General features: G+C 34.7%; 2 protein-coding genes across 7 annotated transcripts; both read left to right on the top strand.

Annotated features, from left to right (window-relative positions):
• LOC113821254 (DCN1-like protein 3) lies at positions 1-1,420 on the top strand (the record flags this gene model as incomplete). The annotated part of the gene is given in 1 exon segment (XM_070145343.1): positions 1-1,420. A coding segment is annotated over 1 exon segment (644 nt), but the record flags the coding sequence as incomplete, so codon positions are not given.
• A 2,992-nt stretch (positions 1,421-4,412) lies between these two features.
• On the top strand, positions 4,413-20,907 carry LOC113821255 (UBX domain-containing protein 4). Of its 6 annotated transcripts, none has more exons than XM_070145310.1 (11): positions 4,413-4,537; positions 7,897-8,011; positions 9,710-9,844; positions 11,506-11,639; positions 13,011-13,266; positions 13,542-13,660; positions 15,569-15,717; positions 15,986-16,111; positions 16,487-16,721; positions 17,592-17,809; positions 18,915-20,907. In XM_070145310.1, exons 2-11 carry the CDS (start codon positions 7,930-7,932, stop codon positions 19,039-19,041), a joined length of 1,581 nt encoding a protein of 526 aa, XP_070001411.1. In that variant the 5' UTR covers positions 4,413-4,537; positions 7,897-7,929; the 3' UTR covers positions 19,042-20,907. The 6 variants fall into 6 exon arrangements, with proteins under 6 accessions (XP_070001411.1, XP_070001409.1, XP_070001408.1 ...); XM_070145308.1 differs by having other exon boundaries at positions 17,589-17,809; XM_070145307.1 differs by having other exon boundaries at positions 16,484-16,721.
• The last annotated feature ends 1,560 nt before the right edge of the window (positions 20,908-22,467 follow it).

Below are 22,467 nucleotides of genomic sequence, written 5' to 3'. Positions count from 1 at the left end.
GACTGTCATCAAAAGAATATTCAGAAGCAAAGATTATAAGCTTGTTTGACCACTATAAGGACCAGCATTATGATGCTATACTATCCGAAGGTATTGAACATCTGTGCATGGATCTGAATGTTAAACCAGAAGAGTTTATAGTGTTAGTGTTAGCCTGGAAATTTGGGGCAGAAACTATGTGCCGGTTTACGCGTGCAGAATTCTTAAGTGGATGCAAAGCTCTTAAAGTGGATTCAATCAAGGGTATACAGTCCAAATTCTCAGATATGCTACTTGAGGTCCAGAGACCAGAAGAATTCAAAGACCTTTATAGATTTACATTCAAATTTGGTCTGGATTCTGACACCGGCCAACGAATTTTACCGTCCGATATGGCAGTGTTGTTATGGAAACTTGTCTTTTCTCAGCGTGAGCCAAGTATATTGAAGAGATGGTTAGCATTCCTTGAAAGACATCCCAATATTCGTGGTATACCAAGAGACACGTGGAATATGTTCCTAAATTTTGCTGAAACTGTAGGAGATGATCTGAGTTCTTATGATGATACAGAAGCATGGCCCAGTCTGTTTGATGACTTTGTGGAGTATGAGAATGATCAGTTGAACCAGAATATTAGCAAAGATCATAAAGAAGAAAATGAATAATGACGCTTTTGAAGATAGGATCTGCTGTTTGTCTAAAGAAAGGGTTATGTAATTGTACTTTATGCTTTTATTATGTAGAATTTTTGTCTGCTACTTAATATCTCAATTCTTTTTTTTTTTTATGTTCAGTATAATCATTTCCTCTGTTCTTCATAAATTTATGTTATTCTTCTCTTTCCCCTCATGCTTACAGTTCTTCTTACTCCTTCACAATTTCCTTTGTTTTGTTACTGTCATTTCATCACCAGTTTACACCCCTTCTCTTACCCATTTCTTCTTTCTTTCGCTGCCTCTTTCATTTCTACTGGGTTGTATTTTCTCTCTTCCAGTTCTGTATGTTTTGCTTTTTTGCAAATTGTATTCAAATTTGTTTCAAACAAGAATTCTTCTAACATACAGATTTCTAAAGGAAGAGTACTAAGTTTGCTTTTTTATTTATTTATTATTTTTATAGATGATTAGTTACTTTTATAATAAACTTTGTATGCATATATGCTTATTGAAGCTGTCACAAAAATTCACTTGTACATTTTGTTCCGACTTACCTTGACGAGTATGAAAAAAAACTTTTTTTTTTCTTTACGGGAAATCTCAATTACCTTATCTTTGAATCAGGCTTTTGAATAAGTATGATAAAAGATGAATCTATTAATAAGAATAGAGTTTATCAATCTAGTAAATTTGCATTGTGTATCATGTATAATCATACTTCAAAAATATTGTAATTCATTTGTTTAATGATATTCATTGGTATTATATAAACAAATAAAATGGTATGTAAAGAGTTTCTATATACTTCTTTTAATTTAAGAATTAAAGATGGGCATACCAAGGTGAAGTATAGTGGGTGTTGCTTTTCCCAATACTTTTTTTCTGTATAAAGAGGAAATTAAGAGGCTGGTACCCTCCAAAGCCAAGAAACAAAAACGTGTCTGTCTTCCTGTCTTATTTGGCAAATCAGGAAACAAATTCAACTGCAGACTGAAAGCTTGTATCCCAATAAGCAAGGAAAGAAAAAATTATTAGGTTCTTGTAACCTGACGGACATAGTTTTTTTCTTTCTTTTATTGAATTTGAAATTTCTATATTTGATACTTCCATTTGGACATGGTATGTGTTGTAAGTAAAAGCAAAAAACAGAAAAAAAAGTAAAATCTGGTACTCAAAGAACTAGAATACTGAAAGAGCAAAAATATAGAGAACTTGATGGTATAGTTAAAGTAAGAAAAGGAATTCGTAAACATGGTAAAGACACAAACATTCTCTGTGAAAATGTTTTTGTCATTTGCCTAAGAAATGGAATGATGGTAAAAAATGAGACACAGACAGACAAAGACAGAGAAAAGAAAGGAAAAAAAGAAGAGGGAAAGAGGGAGTAAGGGGGAGATGGTCAGTCAGTCAGGTATGACAAGGTACTTAACCTAATTGTAATTTGACCTGATTTTTCATGCATTTGGAAAACAATTTCATTTACCTTAATCTCGTCTACCATGATCACTCCATTACAGAAAGCTGTGTTGATTTCCAGCAGTCAATTTAGATTTTTTTTTTGCTTTGTCTCTTTACAAATAAATGCTCATGACACCCTCTAATTAGGGATGCATAAAGATGTTTTTTAAAGTTTGTTCCAAATAGTTTTGAAAAGCTGGAGAAAGGTCTTACTTATCTCAAATAGCTGAGCCAGTCGAAAGAATTCTCCTGCTAAAAGTTTAATTTATTGGCCTACATTGTGTGAAAAAGTAACAGTAAAATAAAGGTAGAAGACGTAAAAAAAAAGATAAACCTATATAAAATCCATCTAGCAGATAATTTAAACCATGATTTTTGTTACATATTCAAAATAAGCAAGCAGGGCATATATGAAAGCAAAATGAAGTTGACCAATCACTAGAAAGAGAGCCCTCATATTTGGAAAGAGAGACAGCTCTTTCACATTTAGAAGGAGAGAAGAGAGAGACAGAGAGAGCTCATATTTCACAACAGCTCTTTTACAATTGAAGATAGAGAGACAGATATACACACACCAGGGGTATCATTGGGGGGGTGGGGTGCAGGGGTCCCAGACTGTTTGCTCCCCTCAAAGTCTGTCTTCCCCCCACCCCCCGCCCGTCCCCAAGGCCCACACTCACTATTTTTTTTTGCCAAAGTTACACACTATAGCTCTGGTCGTAGCTTAAAAATGCTCTTAGAATAGTTTATTTTTAAAAATCGTGTGGAGGTCAGGAATTGCATCGCCATCGAAACTGCACGCATCGCTCGCCAACCTTGCACCACCCCACCCCAACCAACCTTAAGAAAAAGCAGAAATGATGCCCCCCCCCCCCACACACACATACACATACAGAGAGAGAGAGAGTGAGTGAGTAGGTGAGTGAGTAAGTGGGTAAGTGGGTGAGTAAGTGAGTGAGTGAGTGAGTGAGTGAGTGTGTGAGTGTGTGAGTGTGTGAGTGTGTGAGTGTGTGAGTGTGTGAGTGTGTGAGTGTGTGAGTGAGTGTGTGTGTGTGTGTGTGTGTGTGTGTGTGTGTGTGTGTGTGTGTGTGTGTGAGTGTGTGTGAGTGTGTGTGTGTGTGTGTGTGTGTGTGTGTGTGTGTGTGTGTGTGTGTGTGTGTGTGTGTGTGTGTGTGTGTGTGTGTGTGTGTGTGAAAGATCCATTCCCAATGTGATGGAAATCATATTCAACCGTGCAAAAACAATCGTAAAATCATAACTAATCATTCACCGAACATTAATCCATTCTGTCTCTGATGAAAGCCAATATTATTTCCATAAATAGAGATGGACAGTATCGCGATCATATCAGTCGATACCTTTATTGGTCTCGGTATCCCTTTAATTACTCAAGAAAATTATCGTTTTATATGTATTAATCGACTTATCGAGAGAATCGATACACTGAGACATTTATATGACTCCCATCCGCTCTCTCTCTCTAACTCACACTCTATTTCTGTCACCCTCCCCCTTCTCTCTTTCTTTTCTCTCTGTGACACTCACCATCTGACTTTCTCTCTTTGACTCTCTCTCTTTCTCTGACTCTGTCACTGATTCTCGCTCTCTCTCTATTTACATCTCTCTCTCTCGATAACCCACTCACACTCACCCTCCTCTCTCTCTCTGTATCTATATATCTATCCTCTCTCTCTCTCTCTCTCTCTCTCTCTCTCTCTCTCTCTCTCTCTCTCTCTCTCTCTCCTATCCACATATCTATCTAGCTCTAACTATCAATATTGTATTTTTTCTCTCGATAGTAGCTCTCAAAAAGTGTGAAAGAGGCAGGAGGACTATTTCTTGGTCATAAATGAACGGCTTTTTGATACTCTTAATATATGCTATGAGTGCCGTGGACCCAATTGTCAGTTGCAAGTATAATTGTTTGGTAATCTATACATCAAAACATCCACTCATGTCACACATGTTCGAAAAAATATGTTTGTTACAATATTGTAAACTGGTTGCAGTGAATCAAACATGCAAATCAAATCTTTACATATCAGTTTGGATATTTTCTTACAATAACGTATCGGTGATGATGTATGATGTATCGCTATAACTATCGCTGAATCGATGTATCGAAATCGTGTCAGCCAATTATTTGAGTATCGATGTAGAGGTATCGCCTCAGACAATTCTACATATCGATACCCATCACTGTTAATAAATGGTTCAATCGCAGAAGCATATACAACAGTTGGCCAAGCCCCATTCTCCTTGCGATGAATCACACAAAATAAAACAGCAACAGTATTCAATCGGCGTATTAAATAGTCCAATCGTAAAATACTATATAGTCCCCCCTGCGTCCGAGCCCGCTCTCTGCGACGGCCCGTCCCGTGTGCAAGCGACCCGAGCGATGACAACCAAGTAGTCTCGCGAAGAAGCTGCGAGTCGACCAAGTGAGCCAGATGAGTTTACATTCATCTTATTTGCAATTTGCACTCTGAACTTGTCTTTATATATCGTTAGGAACATTAGATCATCAAGTTTTTCATCCAGTTAGAAATGCTGAGGCGGTAGCTTTATTTTGTTTAGAGGTGTTCTGAAAATCAAGTGATTGGGCAGTAATTGAAGCAGTTTTTTTATAACGTCAAATCAAAATCACATTAGAAAATCGGTTGAGTCATATCCTAACATTCCATTTGTTATCGTGTGCATATTCATGAGTATGAAATTTGTGCTCTCTCATAACACGAAGTTAAAAATCACAAAAGGTTCCAGAGAACTTGCTTCCACTGCTGCACAAGTAACGTGTAACATACTTCAAGATAGACATAGTTAATAAATAGTTATAAAGTATTGTGATTTAGGATTTAGATAGCACATTATAGACAAGCTTGGACTGATATAGAATTAACATATTCATGACCCTTAAACAAATGATTGTTCTCAAACTGAAGTTCATTATCATCTTGCAAATAAGTGGTTTGCATTTAGCATTTATGGGCCAGCAGGGATAAATATCAATGTACAGAATTGCAAACATAATCAGAAGTAAAGAGAAATGACTCTGCAAAGGCATAGTTATATAGAATTCTTACTTAGGGAATAAAATTTTGATGACATAAAAGTTCATGTTCAAGAAACTTCTAAGATACACTAAGCGTAATTGTGAAATTTCCATATTTACTTGTGAAGGAGAAATAACAGTAATTGATGTGATAGATGCACAGAAGACATGTGCAATGGATTTCAAAACAAGAACTTCTTCTTTATGATTATGCTGGATGCAAAGTACTATAGAAGACCTCTGCTCTTTTAGTACTCGAGCAAAGGCCAACAAATCTCTTAAACTTAAACCAAAACAAAATATTGATGACAGAGAAAAAAGCGATGGTATGAATACACTAAGGTATTCTTGTAGAGGATATAATGTTGCAGTTGTTCATTACAAGAAATAATCTACAAATGCTAATGGTAATGCAAAAAAGGTAATGTTACCGAGAGCAATGGACAGAGATAGAAGGAAATGGACACTGGCATCTCATAGGACATAAGAAATATAGTCATAGAACACAGGTATAGCTGTGGCAGCCTCATGTTTACCATAAAATGATGAAAATATCAGCCGCATATCACTGCTCACAGACCAAGTCCACAGCACCCACACACATCCTGGATTTTTAATGTCCTTATAAGTTGACACAAAGTGCTAATAAAAGGGGGGGGGGGACAGAGAGCCATAAGTTTGGGTTTTGGGTTTGCATGATACCCTGGTTTGGGACTTCGTCTCTGGAGGGTGTGTCACTCTCAGTGACAAATACCACAACAACTAAGGAGAAAAGACCAAGGAAAGTATGATTCACAGCCTAAGTCCTCTCAATCCCTCCGAGTTTCAGCTATATCTTGACGTCCATACTGAGGTGAAGACAATTGACTGGTGTGATAAAATTGTTCAAGGCTCGACCCAGTAAATTTTCATTAAACGGACTTGCATATAGACAGAAATAAGAGCATATATATCAATCTAGATATGCTTATCTACTATATAGATAGATAGATAAATATATATATGAGTAATAGATAGACAGATATGCATTTATTTCTGTGTATATGTATTTCTGTATATACGAATATTCTTTGGGTTAGGCCTTGCACAATTTTAATAAACCGGCTGAATGTTATTGGGTGTGTTAGGGTTCAGAGCGTCTCATCAACCCTCCCCGCAGGCATGCCCTGTCAATTGTTGAATAAATTTTGTGAAGTGTAGTTGGGGATTTAGGCTCTAAATCCATACTATAAAGAATTACCAAAACAATTATAATGATTGTAAAAATGCCCCCCCCCCCCCAAAAAAAAAAGAGAAAAAGAAAAAAAAAAGAGAGAAAGAAAGAAAGAAAAAAAAAGTATTAGATATGAAAAAAGTGCAAATTAGAAGTAGGGCCAAATCTATATAGTCAAGCAATGCTGTAACTTCTGTGCTTTGTATTCTAGGAATAGAAGGCAAACTGCCATGTTTATTCTGGTAAGACCTGTAGACCTTTCTGGCAATTTTTATGATAAGGATGTATACATGTTTGAAGTTTGTTGGCCTTAGCCGAAGCATGAAAAGTGGAGGCAACTCTGTGGTTCTGTTCCAGACAGTTATCAGTTTTCTAAAGGATGTTTAGCTTTTTATATTTTTTAAAAAGAAATTGCTAAAAGCTCAAAAAATACTACAAAACAAGGTGACTATCTTGTTCAGTAAATAAAGGGTAGGTAAAACTTTGGAAAATTGTTGGAACAGTGAACTTTTTATATAATTTTTACCAGCACAATAAAAACACTCTTTTCCCCTTCCAAAGTACAAAGCAGAGATAAAAGAATGATCTCTGCTGCAGGATTACCAGTATTTAAAAGAATGGATTAATCTTGGTAGATTCTAGCAGGGATCCATTATAGGAAACCTTGCATTGACATAATTAATGATGGATGATTTTGTTTTTAGCTTTGGGGGTTTCATCATGATAATGAAATAGATCTAAAGTAAATGTGTTCAAGTATCTTTGTATTGGAAATAAGCAATATCATCTGTTGCACATCTTTCAATATTGAATTTGGTAGCATGATCTTATGGCAATAAAAATTTGTAATTTTTAGTTATTTCTTGATTGTCCATTTTTATGATGTTTCATAAAGTGTATGCCAGACCCCGCCCCCCCCTCCCCCCTCCCCAGTGCATGAATCATATGCTCATGAAAATTATGAAAAATGTGGATGATCCCATTGTCAATCAGTTACTGAGTGGATAACTTCATGTTTTTGGTAGTTAGTTGCAGTATTCTGGGAGGAGTATAGTCCTCATATTTTTAGCCTGGCTGTATGCAACTCATTCAGCATGTGGGATTTTAACATTTTTAGCAACTGTTTACTACAAGAGTAACTACAAGTACATGTACAGGCTTCCAGAATTGAAAAGTTTCTTGTAATTATATTACCTGTATGCTATCAACATCCAACTGAAATTACTAGCCCACAGGTAATTACTTTGCACTCTGACAAAAGCTGACAAACTTCTGCCTTGTATATTTTGGGAAGATAGAGTCAGTACTAGTTCCTTATATGGTAATGAATTGGCAGGGAGGTCTATATGATTTGTCGGTTTGATGATTATTGTTGGAGTACAAATCGTAAGGCCAGTGGCAGGTGTGGGACTGTCTTCTAAACACCCCACTAATTATTTTCTGCACCTTTTTCGTATCATCACAAGTTTTAATTTTTACAAATTAATACCTGAAGCGAAACCATATATGTTTATTTTGGATTATTTTATTTTCAGCAAGTTGCTTTTGGTGTTTAATACAGAGCAAGAATGAAGTGGTTTGGAGGAAGTATTCCAGAGGCAATTAGTTCAGCCAAAACACAGAATGCCATATTTGTGGTATATGTTTATGGTAAGTCAATAGTACAAAGTTGTTAATGTAGACTTTTTGTTTGAAATGTACATCCATCCATACATATACATGTTCATACATTTGTATGTTAGTAATACATTTATGCATAGAAATCCTTTATACATAGAATACATGCATGAATAGAATGCATACATGAATAGAATATATACATGAATAGAATACATACATGAATAGAATGCATACATAAACAGAATACATACATAAACAGAATATATACATAAATAGAATACATACATAATTAGAATACCTGCATAAATAGAATACCTATATGCCATACACATGTACGTACATACTTATGTATATACTTCCGTACGTACGTACATACATACGTACATACATACGTACATACATACATACATACATACATACATACATACATACATACATACATACATACATACATACATACATACATACATACATACATACATACATGCATGCATACTTGCATACATGTATATATACATATATATACATGCATACATACATACACAGCATACATGCAAACACACACATACATACATACATACATACATACATACATAGCTTATAAATGTAATGACACAACTCTGCTGTACCTCTTGTCCGGTGTATAGTTTTATGTGTCAAAACTTAGCCCAATCGACCCATTTGGAAGGAATACTTGCCGTTCCTACAGAACTTTATATAAGTTAATTTATTATCTTTACACACAGATGGCTCTACAAGTACTTAGTCAAGGAGTCAGTATTAGTTCTCCCTATCTCACCTGTTTACCCTTTACTTAAATTTTGGTATGCTTTTGTATTTTTGTTGTTGTCTTTGTTATTGATAACTTAAGAATAATTTGATAATCATAATATCAGTAAGAATAACGGTACCATTATAAGTATTGTTAGAAGGAAAAATACATTTTCCTGCTATTTCAAGGAATGGGCAAATCAGGCGCGATCATTAAGGACTCATTGGTGCCTAAGCGCATGTGGAGCCATCTGTATGTAACAAAATTCACAAAAACAGCGGACGGTACATAAATCTGGGTTGATTAGGTTAGGCAAAGGATTGCCACTTGCAACGATATAGATATGGCAAGCCTTCCATTTGATCATGCATTAACAGATGTCAGTGTGCGACTTTAAAAGTATTTTGTTAATATCTGATAACTTTTAATTTGTAATGTTTTTTTTATTTATTTGAAAAATATCCAGTTTAAACCGAGTTGGTTTTTGACTTTTCTTGTATCTTCAAAGTTCAAAATATAATACGTCATTAAGAAACAAAAATATTACAGAGAATGACTTCCAAGGTATTAGATAGTTCTTTAAAAGATATCAAATAATTTTCAAATTGGATTAACCATCGGGGCTATTGGTGTGCCCCATTAATGAAAAGTGTAGTTTTAGAGAATACTGGATTTGAAGTTTAGGAGACTTTTTCGTTCTTATTTTCATCATTCATATTTCATCAAACTTACTGTTATATAACAAAGGATAGCCTAAAGTATCTGCTCTTCAGGGCATCTTGTCCAATTAAAATCAGTGATCAATAGATCAGAGAAAAGGTACAACAGTGTATTGCCAAAACTATTTTTCCAATTTTTCTGGTCTAAAAAAAAGTCAATGACATTTACTTTTTCAAATCAGTTGAACGATGTATGATTAACAGTATAAATTGACCATCTCTTTTTTGTCTTTCCAGATTCATCAGATGCCTCAAAAGCTACTGATGAAGTCCTTGTTGACACAGATATATCAGCAGTCTTGAGTTCAAATAAGTTTGTAGCAATTAAGCTTGAGAATGGTACTGAAAGTGCCTTGCAGTTTTCTCAGATCTGTATCCTTTTAAAGAATGCATCATATAGTTACTGTGTTATATTAGAAGAAGACCAGTTTATATTCAGCTAAAAAAAAATGCTTTTTGGGTTGGGCTGGGTCAGGGTGTATTAGAATGGGTTAGTTTATGGGTAAAGTTAACCACAAGTGGACCAAGAGGCAAAGGTAATAATAAGATTGCTTAGGTTTCTATTGGTTGTTTTTGACATGTTTCACCCAAATTTGGTAGAAAAAAGTTATTCCCTCTTAGGCTTATGAATCTCCTGGGAGGGGGTCATATCTCTATGGCTCATCAACCCCACAGATGAATCACATCATGAAAAACCATAAGGAAGACCATGGTGTGTCCACTTCCTAAGACCATTAAGTTAACTTGTAAAAATTAGTTAGTGTCAGTAAAGGTATTGATTAGAGAAAGAAAATTCAGTAGATACCAACTCCTGTCCAAAGGTGTTTTCAGGCCAACTGGCCAAAAATATATGTATCAAATATTTTGTTAGTTTAAATGTACATATATAACATTATCATCGATATGTTCATATGAATGCACTATTGTCTCATGATTGAAGTGTATAAAAAATGAACAATATATATGATTATGTTATAGATGAATGTTTACCGTAACAAAACATTTAATAGATGTATTTTTGGTCAGTTGGTTTAAAAAGACCTGTAGACTCGAATGCCTTCAATTGTGCTCAGGTAATTAACCACTTCTCACTGGATGGCATGTTCGTAAATGCCATGGCTGTTGTAGACAAAGTAACGGGTAGCATCATGTCAACCATTCCCATGTCGTTGGCTCATCCGATGGAGCTTGTTTTTCTCCAATATTAGCAGCATCATTTCTATGCTAAAACTTTTAAGCAATAGCACCTATTGGAAAGGAAACCTTCAAAAAATTTATATTTTATAGAATTACATCAAAATATAAGCTTTCAGGTGCCTTATGTTGCCCACAAACTACTGAATGAGCTGGGTGCAAATAAGGGAAACTGTCAATGCGTGCCAATAAACCCGCAATCATGTCCACTTGCCAAACTTTTTTACCTGGCATTATTGGGTTAAAAATGTGTGATACACTCAATAAGTAGAGGCCAATAGGTAAATGTATAAATTTGCAAAAGTGTTACATGAGTTCTTGGATTACTTGTGGAAGGTATGATTAATATTAAAATGATGGATAGTGGATATGAAAATTGAAGATATATATTTCATGTACCTCATGATGATACTTTAATTTTGGAATTTTATCTTGGTTTAGTACTGTAATTATATTGATATATTAGAAATTGGCAATATATTTTGTGGAAATTAGTTTTGAATTGATGACTTACCATGGCCAGTATGTGTTAAGTGTATTAATTGTAATTACATGTAGATAGCTCTGCAAGTACTAAGGCACCAAGGAACTAATCACTAGTCCTACTTATCTAAATTGTTTATTGTTTTCCTTGGTATTTGAGTTGCGTATAGTTACCTACTAAATGTCCATGGTGCATTGTAAAACTTTTGCAATTTATATTTAATTGATTTCCTAGAAGAGAAGATAATACAGCCACCTCCATGTTTATATATCAGTTTTATTTTTGTTTGTTTAGGAAAGTAAAGCAGCATGGATTTATATTTGTGGATGTGTTTCTTCCTTGATTAATGACCTAGATCCTTTGGTGCTTGTTCCGTCACTGTTTTTCATTAGTGGTCAGACAGGATTACCATTAGAAGTTCTTGGGGGACCACTCACCAAAGAAAATATAAAGCAGAAGCTCACCTCTTTGGTTCCTGAAGAAAATCAGGTATGGTATTACATCACACAGACAAAGACACAGACACAGAAACAAACCGAGATACTCGGAGACAGAGACAGATCGTGATATTCACGGACACAGATGCAGACAGAAACAAGTACATGCAGAGATAATCAGAGACATAGACACAGACGCCAAAGGACACAGACAGACACAGTCACAAACATATACAAACAAACATGAACACAAACACATACAGACAGACAAACAGAAGCACACACACTCATTTACTCATGCATACACATGCAAATGCACACATACACATCATCATCATCATCATCATCATCATCATTATTATTATTATTATTATTATTATTATTATTATTATTATTATTATTATTATTATTATTATTATTATTATTATTATTATTATTATTATTATTATTATTATTATTATTATTATTATTATTTTTATTATTATTATTATTATTATTATTATTATTATTATTATTATTATTATTATTTATTATTATTATTTATTATTATTTATTATTATTTATTATTATTATTATTATTATTATTATTATTATTATTATTATTATTATTATTATTATTATTATTATTATTATTATTATTATTATTATTATTATTATTATTATTATTATTATTATTATTATTATTATTATTATTATTATTATTATTATTATTATTATTATTATTATTATTATTATTATAATTATTATTGTTATTATTATTGTTATTATTATTGTTATTATTATTGTTATTATTATTATTATTGTTATTGTTATTATTATTGTTATTATTGTTATTATTATTATTATTATTATTATTATTATTATTATTATTATTATTATTATTATTATTATTATTATTATTATTATTATTATTATTATTATTATTATTATTATTATTATTATTATTATATACAAACAAACATGTACACACACATACAGACAGACAAATAGAAGCACATACACTCATTCACTAATGCATACATATGCACATTCACACACACACACACATTATTATTATTATTGTTGTTGTTGTTGTTGTTGTTGTTGTTGTTGTTGTTGTTGTTGTTGTTGTTGTTGTTGTTGTTGTTGTTGTTGTTGTTGTTGTTATTACGCACACGGACACCCACACACACACACACACCCAGACCCCCCCCCCCCCACACACACACACACAGACACACACAGACACACACATTCATACATATACACACATACTCATGCATTCATGTCTTTGCTATAATCTGTTGCATGGATTTTGGTATAGGGACAGAAACTCTTGAAAGGAGTGTTACACTGGGTTCGTATTTGGCATCAAAGATATGTTATAATGAAACACATAGTGACTTCAAGTTTGGTTTTATGAAAGTGTTTTGTAATTGCTCAGGGAGCTAGTGCTGCAGTGTCAGCTAATGAAAATGTGAATGAGGGTGGTACACAGAACTCCAGTAAACAGCCAGAAAAGGAAGAAGAGACACCAAAATTGACAGAGGATGGTGCTGCTTCTGCCTCTGCTTTGATCCAGCCGCCAAAAGAGTTGAGCCCAGATGACCAAGCATCCCCGTCCGGTTTAGGCAATGAAAAGAAGTCGGAGGCAAATGTAACCCCAGACTCTGGAATTCAAGATGATTCAGGAACTCCAGGTGTGTCAAGATTTATTGAATTGGGATTAATGATGTAATTTATTTTGCATTGATATCTTAAAATATTTAAAGGACGTCATAACAATTTTGGTATTTGAAGGAATAATCATTTGTTGGGTTTGGGGAAAGCTTGTGCTGCTTTGTAACATGGGATTTTCTTTAGACCTCAATTATACATAATTGTTTAGCAGAGTTTGAAGTAAAATTGTTTGTTTTGCCAAAACATATGTACATGATATTTATTATTATTTTGATTATATATTATTTCTTCATAGAACGTGAAGAAAATGACAGCGAAGCAATAGATGATTCAGTCAGCTTGGAAGATAGAGTAGAGAGAGCAAAAGTTCTTCTTGCTGAAAAACGAGCAGCTCAGGCACAGGAGAAAGCACATGTAAGTGATGCATTCAGTCTTGTTCATGTTGGTTTTCAGTCCCAACAACTAGGTTCCTTGTGTTTCATTGTCCACTTTTTTCTTTTTTTTAATGTTATTTCATCTGTAGTATTTGCCTTCTGTTTTAGAATACTTATACAGAAAATTCTTGTTGATATGAAGGGAACTAGAGTAATCAGATGTGATTTATGTAACCCATAAAAACCATTGGATGGTAAACCTCACATTGACCATGCTCGAGTTACTTCCCAACCCCTTCCCTGTTTGAATTTGGTCAATGAGCCTGTTAATGGGAAAGTTTGTTCTCCCTTTGCCTGTCCCTCACACTCCCACTCACGTTTTCAGTGTCATTCTAACTGTCATTCTCACACACTATTGTACTGACTTTCACTCTCACTCTCACTCACTCTCACTTGTATGCCAATGCACGCCCACAGTGACACTGCATTATTCTTTTAATTAAGGATCTCCCAGAATTTAAAATCTTAATTTGCAAATATTTCCCTAAAGAGCTAATAGTGATATATAGCATGCAGAAAATGACACACACATGCAATCTTTGACATCATTAGATGAAAGTCATCATACTGTGGATGCAAATGGCACTTAAACTTTTTCTTAAAAATTCCCATGAAGGTCTGTTTTTGTAAGTACTGAATTCTAGATATATTTATTTAACGCCGTGGATATTGTTTCGGCACAGGATTTTATAACAGTTTGGCTATTCGTCTGGCATACAGGTGCACTAACTATTTAAGCGCAAACACACTCGCGCATTAGCCTTGCATACAAACTTTAGCGCTATATTTATGTTGTTCATTGTTCATGGCTAAGGGTCGATCATCAATTATGGATTCCTTCAAAGTTGGAACTGAATTTGCCAGTTTTTCTGTTGTGAAGGACAGCCTGACCAAATTTTAAGAGAGCACTTTCACACAGTTTTATGTCAAAGATTCAAGGACTATTGCTGCAGCTTTGAAGCGTACACTGGGTAAGAAAGTAAAGCCAGAGTTGGAGTACTCCTACTTAGTGTTTGCCTGCATCGGGAAATACGGCAATTGGGAGAGGGTCCGGGAGCGTAGCCCCCGATAGGAAAATACGGCAATTGGGAGGGGGTTTCCGGTTTGTTACTTCCCAACCTCCGTCCCCCCAGCTTTAAGGTAAACTCATTTTGTATTACTGAGTGTAGTCAGTGGCGATCTAGAGGCACCGGTAGGGAAGATAGATAATCGGGAGGGAGTCCGGGGGCATAACCCCCAGGTTAGGAGGAATTTTTGGTTCATACAGCGATCCTACTGATAGTTCATGCATTCAAGATGCGGTTCACTCGCTCGTTCATTCGCGCAACACTGTGTCGAATCATACGTGGCCGAATCTCCTTTCGGGTTCTTACATTTTTCACTTTATCATCTGAAATGCTATCCTTGGCTCGGATTTTCAATTTCCCACATTCTTTTGCTTTTTAAAATGCATGGTATGAACGAAATCACCCCCCCAACCCCCAATTCCCCACGGGAACCCCCAACATTGTTGGCGGGAGTCGGATGCAATCCTGTCGTTTATAGGCACGATCAAATCACAGAATAGGGATGAAAATCACAGAAATGTCAAACTGTAGCAAACATAGCATGTGTGTCCACTTGGTCCTAAGAATAAATAAAAATTTTGATGTGCGCCCCTGCCGGAAAAGTAGCTCTTCAGTGCAGGCTTCCGACAAAAAACACCGCAAAAATTTCCTAGCAGTCTCGATACGACTATGAATATTGTGTGAAATGACCAAGACAGAATTATTGACAGTGCTCAAGCACGAGTGTATGCTGGACGAATAACCAAAATGTTATAAAATCCGGTGCCAGAACAATATCCACTGCGTTTATTTAAAGCCATTAAACATCATATCCATCACAGGAGGAGAGACAGAAGGAAATTGAACGCAGAAAGATGGGTCAAGAGATAGCCAAAAGGAAATTGGAGCAGGAAAACAAGGAGATCCGAGCTGCAGCTGAAGAACGCCGAAAAGACAAAGAGGAGGACAGATTAGCCAGAGAGAGAGTAAAGTGAGTATTCATAGATAAGGCTTGCTATAGTCTCCTATGGGTATAAACCCACTTGTGAGAAGCTTCCTCTTTCATTTAATACAGAATGGATGAAGATTTCAGTGAATGTCTTCCCTGCACAAAGGATTTTATAATTTTCAACAATTTGATATTCTTAGCAACCATAATGGAAAAATGAAAGTCCATGGATATTCTTTTGAAAGAATATATATTGTGATGGTATATATGTTCTGTTTTGCAATAGTTAGTGTATTTGGTGTAATTGCAGAGCCCAGATTGCTGCTGATCGAGCAGAACGAGAGGCTCGTCAAGCTCTTTTAAGAGGGGAAGAACCTGCAGCTCCACAGTCAAGGCCTGTTGCTCCAGTTTCTGTTCCTGCTGCTTCATCAAATAAGTAAGATGACATTTGTGTGTATGTATATGTATGTATGTTATCTGTGAGTGTGTGCGTGTGTTAGAGTTTACTTTTCCTTCATAATATATGCCTAAAATAATTCTCCAGGTGCTCTCATGCAATTTACGGGACAAATTATGTATTTGCTGGGAGTATATTCTTGAGGAATTTGGATAAATGTCTGATATAGTTAAATGGTAGAAAATATGTTGCTGTTTCAGATTTTTATTGAAATTAGCATTATTTTTCCTTTATGAAATTCTCTGTAATATACAGTATATCATGGAATATGTTGAACACATTGTCTGTTTTTTTCTCTTTGTAGGAAGTTATCATAGTGAGGCACTGTCATTCATTTTTCTCCTTTTTCAGTAGCAACATTTCCAGGATCAAGTTCCGTCTTCCTGATGGATCCTCAAGCATAGCACAGTTTTCTTCGAGTACCACATTGGAAGAAGTAAGACAGCATGTGAGACAGAACATAAATCTTCCTTTCTCCAGTTTCACCTTGACATCAACTGTCCATAATAGACCATTTACATCAGAGGATAATGATAGGTCTCTTACTGACCTTGGCCTTGTACCATCTGCCATCTTGATTATTTTGTCTGTAAGTATTTAATTTCTTTATTCTGTTAATTTTTCAGCATGTACCTCAAACACATTATTGAAACAGTGATAGAGGATTGCATTTTTTTTATTCTTACCAAAATCTGTTGTGAAGATTACTGTGTAAGAGCTTATGCACTTATTAGTAACCAAAAACAAAATAATGCAAAGAATACATGATGTGATTGAAAGTCCTGAAATTGCTTTGGTTTTAGACAAGCAAAGCAAGACATGGACTGTGCTATCAGTAGGAACAAGCCTGAACTGTTGTGAGTGACTGTAGCAAGGGTCTTTATGGTTCAAGTGCTAGGACTTCTATTGTGCACATTTTTGTGACCAGAGTGTACACCCTGTCATTTGTGATTTCAACATGGAATGTAAACTCAAACAATGGGTGAACTTCAGATTCTGTGTCAAACAGCAAAATCTTGTAACAGACCTATGGCTATGAACTAGTTGAGGTGTTTTCAGTGGCTCTTGCACTTTTATCAGGGCAGGATATTATTGGAAAATGGCTTGACTGTGGGGACACCCTCTGTAAGTATAACTCCAGAAGATATCAGAGAAATTGAATGAATTGTGTATGAAGATCATTGGATTAGCATTACCTTTCTGTGATTGCAAGCATTGTTGTTACATAACATCAAATCATGCAAGCTTCTACTCAGAACTGAACATGTTATACTGTAACATTTTGAAGCATTTGAGGCAGGACATAAAGCTTAGTGATCAGAGACATACTGAATGCACCGTTATCCCCCAACCTGTGTAATAACTTGTATTATTTTTGATTTATGATATATATGTGTATTAAACTGTTATCTGAAGCATTTAAGAACTGTATAATAAAAAGAAATTTTTACTCCAGCAGAGCAGTATAGGAGGCGGTGGTAGTGTTGTTCCCTCTGGTGGGATAGTAGATTTCTTCTGGATTCTTCTTTCCCCCATTACATTTCTGCTTGGTTTAGTCCGGCAACTGTTTGGTGGAAATTCAGCACCTCGTTCTCCATCCACATCTGGGAGTGATGAACCTACAGCTAAAAGAGCTAGAGAGGAGGGACCATCTACTTCCCAACAGAGACCCCAGACGTAAGTAAATACGTTTCTGACGTAGAAATTTATTCCCCCTGAATTACATGCCCAGTAAGCATAGATTTAACAGGAATCCATAAATTTACTACATTGCGATGATTTACATCGAAATTGTTGTCAGGCCATCATCAAATATAATCATGTCTAGTCGATAACATACAGGCCACAGATGGTACAAGTGCAAAGCCATGTCCACTGTCAGTTCAATTAATTGTGTTTAAAAAAGAGATGCCTCCATTGGTGCTTATTCTCCAAGGAGTCACTTATTACCATCTCACCGACTTACCCTTTTCCTTGATTTTTGGAAAGTTATTTTTGATCTTTATTTTTGCATTTTGATAAGATTGTAGTAATTATGGCAACAATGATAATACAATTATCAATACCTATAGCATTAAAAAAAACAAATTCAGGGAATGTGGAACTCAGGTGTGGTCACTGGGCATACTAATTGACTCCTTGGTGGCTGAGTGCAACAAAATTCACAAAAAATACAGTGGACAGTACATAAACATGAGTGAACTACAGTCAGCACCAAAAGTATTGGTACGTCCCATGCTAAGAATTTTGGCAATTTATCAAGCGCCCTGTTTAACTCGGGTTCAAATTCTACTAGTCTTGGCATAAGCCAGGGAGATAAAGTGAGTGGAGCTTAATCAGTCAACACTTGTTTGAACTGGATAATGTGTCCCGTACATTTACAGATGGTGCATTCTGTTGTCTTTTGAGTCGCCCCATGCATTTTATATAATTATGTGATATATGGTATATGATATATAGATATATAATTATAAAATATAAGATATATAAATATATAATTATAAATATATGATTATAATTATATATTTATATATGATATATGATATATGATATATGATATAGAAATATATGTTTAAATGATAAGTGATATATAAATATATAGTTATAACTATGTATATACACACACACACATATATATATATATATATATATATATATATATATATATATATATATATATATATATATATATATATATATATATATATATATATATATATATATATGGATATTTACACTATACTTTCATTGCATTGATTAGTTATTCTTTCATTCATTTCAGGGCATATGGTACACGTGCTGAAGCCCGATTGCGTAGAGAGGGTAACATTCACCGACTCCGCAATAATGATGATGATGATGACGATGAAAATAATACATGGAATGGTAATTCAACCCAGCAAATGTGAAATGAAAATTTATTTTTATTCACTGCAAGACAGGTTGTATGATAGTTCATTATTTAGTCAATGAGGATGAGATAATTTCTGTGGTATTTCCACTTACATATTATGTATGCTAAACAAACACACACACATATACAGGCACCATAAGACACAGATGTAGACACAGATATGGGAATATATGGATCAGAAAATTGTGTAGTGCTTTGAAAATCTTTAAATGTTCTCTTTGTGGGTATATTTATACGTGTGTCCCTTTACACATCTGTATGTGCTGACTTGCATATACAAAGAGATTGTGTGTGTGTGTACGCGTGTGTGCGTGTGTGGACGTGTATACATGGTATGTGCGTGCATTTGTGTGTGCGTTTGTGCATGCACGTGGTTGTGTGTGTGCATGGGTGCATATGTGTAGAAGTGGGTGCATGTGTCCGTGTATGTGTGTGACTGTGTAAGTGTGTGTGACTGTGTAAGTGTGTGTGACTGTGTAAGTGTGTGTGACTGTGTAAGTGTGTGTGACTGTGTAAGTGTGTGTGACTGTGTAAGTGTGTGTGACTGTGTAAGTGTGTGTGACTGTGTAAGTGTGTGTGACTGTGTAAGTGTGTGTGACTGTGTAAGTGTGTTTGATTGTGTAAGTGTGTGTGACTGTGTAAGTGTGTGTGACTGTGTAAGTGTGTGGGACTGTGTAAGTGTGTGTGTGTGTGTGTGTGTGTGTATGTCTGTTTTTATGTCTATTAATGTGTGGACATGTGAGCTTGCACAATTGTATACATTTTTGTTTCTTTGAGTATGTGTTGTGTGCATGAATACATGACTGCTTCTAGATTTATTTTTTACTTGTATTTGTATTGCATAGTTATACGTGCACACAGGTGATAGATGAATATATAAGCACTTCTTGTGTGCACTTATCTATATATTTAATCATACTGGTGGCAAAGAGAAGAATGGTGCCCAGTGTACGGCAGGTCAAGCATTTCAGTTAAGAAGTAATGTCCCTCGCAAGGGATGGTAACCAAGGCTGTCAGAGATCTGCCTTTCTTCTATATGTTTAAAATATCAGTCTGTCAGTGTGAAAAGCATTGAACCAGCTCTGACTGTTTAATATACTGCTGTGTAGGGTCTTGCAGCACCAAACCTGAACTACTCCAAAAGACAGCATTTTAGTATGCCTTTTTCAATAGCCTGTCAAGCAATAAAGTTTCTCTGAATGGTACATAGATACCTTAAGAAGAATCTTTAGAGCCCTTTGCAAATTGTTACCTTTTATAATGATAGCCACTTATTTATAACCAAATGTTATCACCACCTTTAATATTCATAATTAAAGTATGTATTTTGAGACTGTATCATGGTTTTTAAAGAGTCACTTATTATATCTGATATTTATGTTTTACTGACTCGTTATATTGCATACAAAAATAGGATGTAATGGATTAAGTTATGGGCAAACAATTATTGCTTTGAATATTGTATTTATTATTAGCCTTTCCTGTTAGCATGTCCATTTTCTGGAATCCATGTACATGTTACATATGAGGGTCAGGAGATACACATTAGACCTTTGATAATGGAAATGACAGCTATTACTTTGCAAAGGAGTAAAATATTTTTTAAAGGTATCAAAGCTTTTTGATTATAGTTCAATTGTTATTAGGTGCTGTATCAATGTTGAAAGTTGATATGAAAATGTTTTTTTTTTTTTTTTAGTTCCCAAGAGGAATTGTATTTGTTATAATTATCATTGGAATTAGAACTTACTTGTATTGTGCAATATGATTTTTTTTGTTAAGTGCAAAGGCATGCACTTGAATATTTAATTTTCCACAGTAGTTTGTTATTGAGGTGAAAATATATTCAGAGGAAATGTAACAGACTTTCACTTCCCAATCATATTTCAAATTATACTAATTTTATATATTTCCTCCAATATATTCATGCATACTAATTAGTAATGTTATTATTGCTGTCCTCAATTAAAATGAAAATAGTTTTTATCATGCACTGGCATTGGAGTTCAGAAACTGAGTTCAGGTCACTGAAGTATAAGAAATAAAATCTTTCTAGATTCATGGAATTTACTTTGCCTTGATGATGAGTACGATCTTTCTCAACTCAAAGAAATTGGTAGTTTAGCAGAATGAATTGTCTTTATTATATCTTCCATCATATACAGAAATACTAATAATAGATAATGATGTTAGTGTTTCCTACATTTTTTGTTCATTAATTGTGTTTACATATAGAAGGCTTCACAAGTTATCAAAATGCCAATTACTAGCCCTACCTATTTCACCTGTTTACCCTTTCCCTTGATTTGTAGAAATATTGAATAAAGATTTTTCTTTCAGTATTTTAATAGCATATTAATTGTAATGTCAACAACAGCAACAACAGTATTGATATTAATAGCGTTATAAAAGTTCAATGCAATGTCACTGCTGAAAAGGAACAAGGAACAGTGTATTAGGAGTCTTGCAGAGGAGGGCGAACGCCATTTCCTAGTAAATTACCTTCATCCTATTAGAAACAGCTCAAAGCTTTGTGGAAGTGTTTCAAGGAGAATTAGACAGTTGGTTGAATTCAGTATCAGACAAGTAGTGAAATAACAAAGAATAAAAATCCATTCCTCATCAAGCTTATCTTAAACTTGCCACCAAGTAGTAACCTGCCAGAGGTAAAAAAAGTACTCCACTACTTCTTCGTTTTGGATAATAATATACTTAACTATGAATTTGGTAAATGGTAAATAAGTAGTCTCCTGACTTCACCAACGAAGCCTGCATCAACCTTATCTAAAATTTCTTGCAAGTAGTGATTTTTTTTTTTTTTTTTTTTTTTTTTTTTTTTTTTTTTTTTTTTTTTTTGCTGCCCAATTTCAGATGAATCCAAGGTTATGCTCCGCTCACACAGGCAGGCCCAATGTCTATATAACTACTTTAGACCTTGGGTGGGCGAACCGGTCCGTTCAGCTTAACACATGCGCGACCCATCGCCGAATAGGTAAAATACCACTTATTTCATTTTGTATTTCTTCAATTGGCCATGTAGCGTCGTCATCTAGTGTGCGCCCGACGCGGTAATAGTATAATGAAAGGTAGCTTTAACCTCTTGTTTTCAACTCCGTTTTCGATTATCAGATATATTTACTGATCATGTTATCACATTAGATAATCCATTCATCTACCATTTTCATTAACCATTGCTCCGCTCAATAATTTACGTGTTCGTGTTTCTGCTGATGCTCAATGTATGGGTTATGTTCTTGTGTATACATATCTTATTTTACCATGAATAGAATTTACTAAACGAGCACGTAATTATCTATATATTTCAGACAAGGTTGACTGGCTGGATTTTTATAGGATGATCATTATTTAATTACTGTTTAACAATTTATTAATTAATCATATTTCATAACATATCACTCAT

The sequence above is a fragment of the Penaeus vannamei genome, chromosome 33 (assembly GCF_042767895.1).
Source record: "Penaeus vannamei isolate JL-2024 chromosome 33, ASM4276789v1, whole genome shotgun sequence".
NCBI classification, from domain to species: domain Eukaryota; kingdom Metazoa; phylum Arthropoda; class Malacostraca; order Decapoda; family Penaeidae; genus Penaeus; species Penaeus vannamei.
The sequence above is the reverse complement of the archived record's forward strand: the minus strand, read 5'-3'. Positions and strand labels throughout refer to the sequence as shown.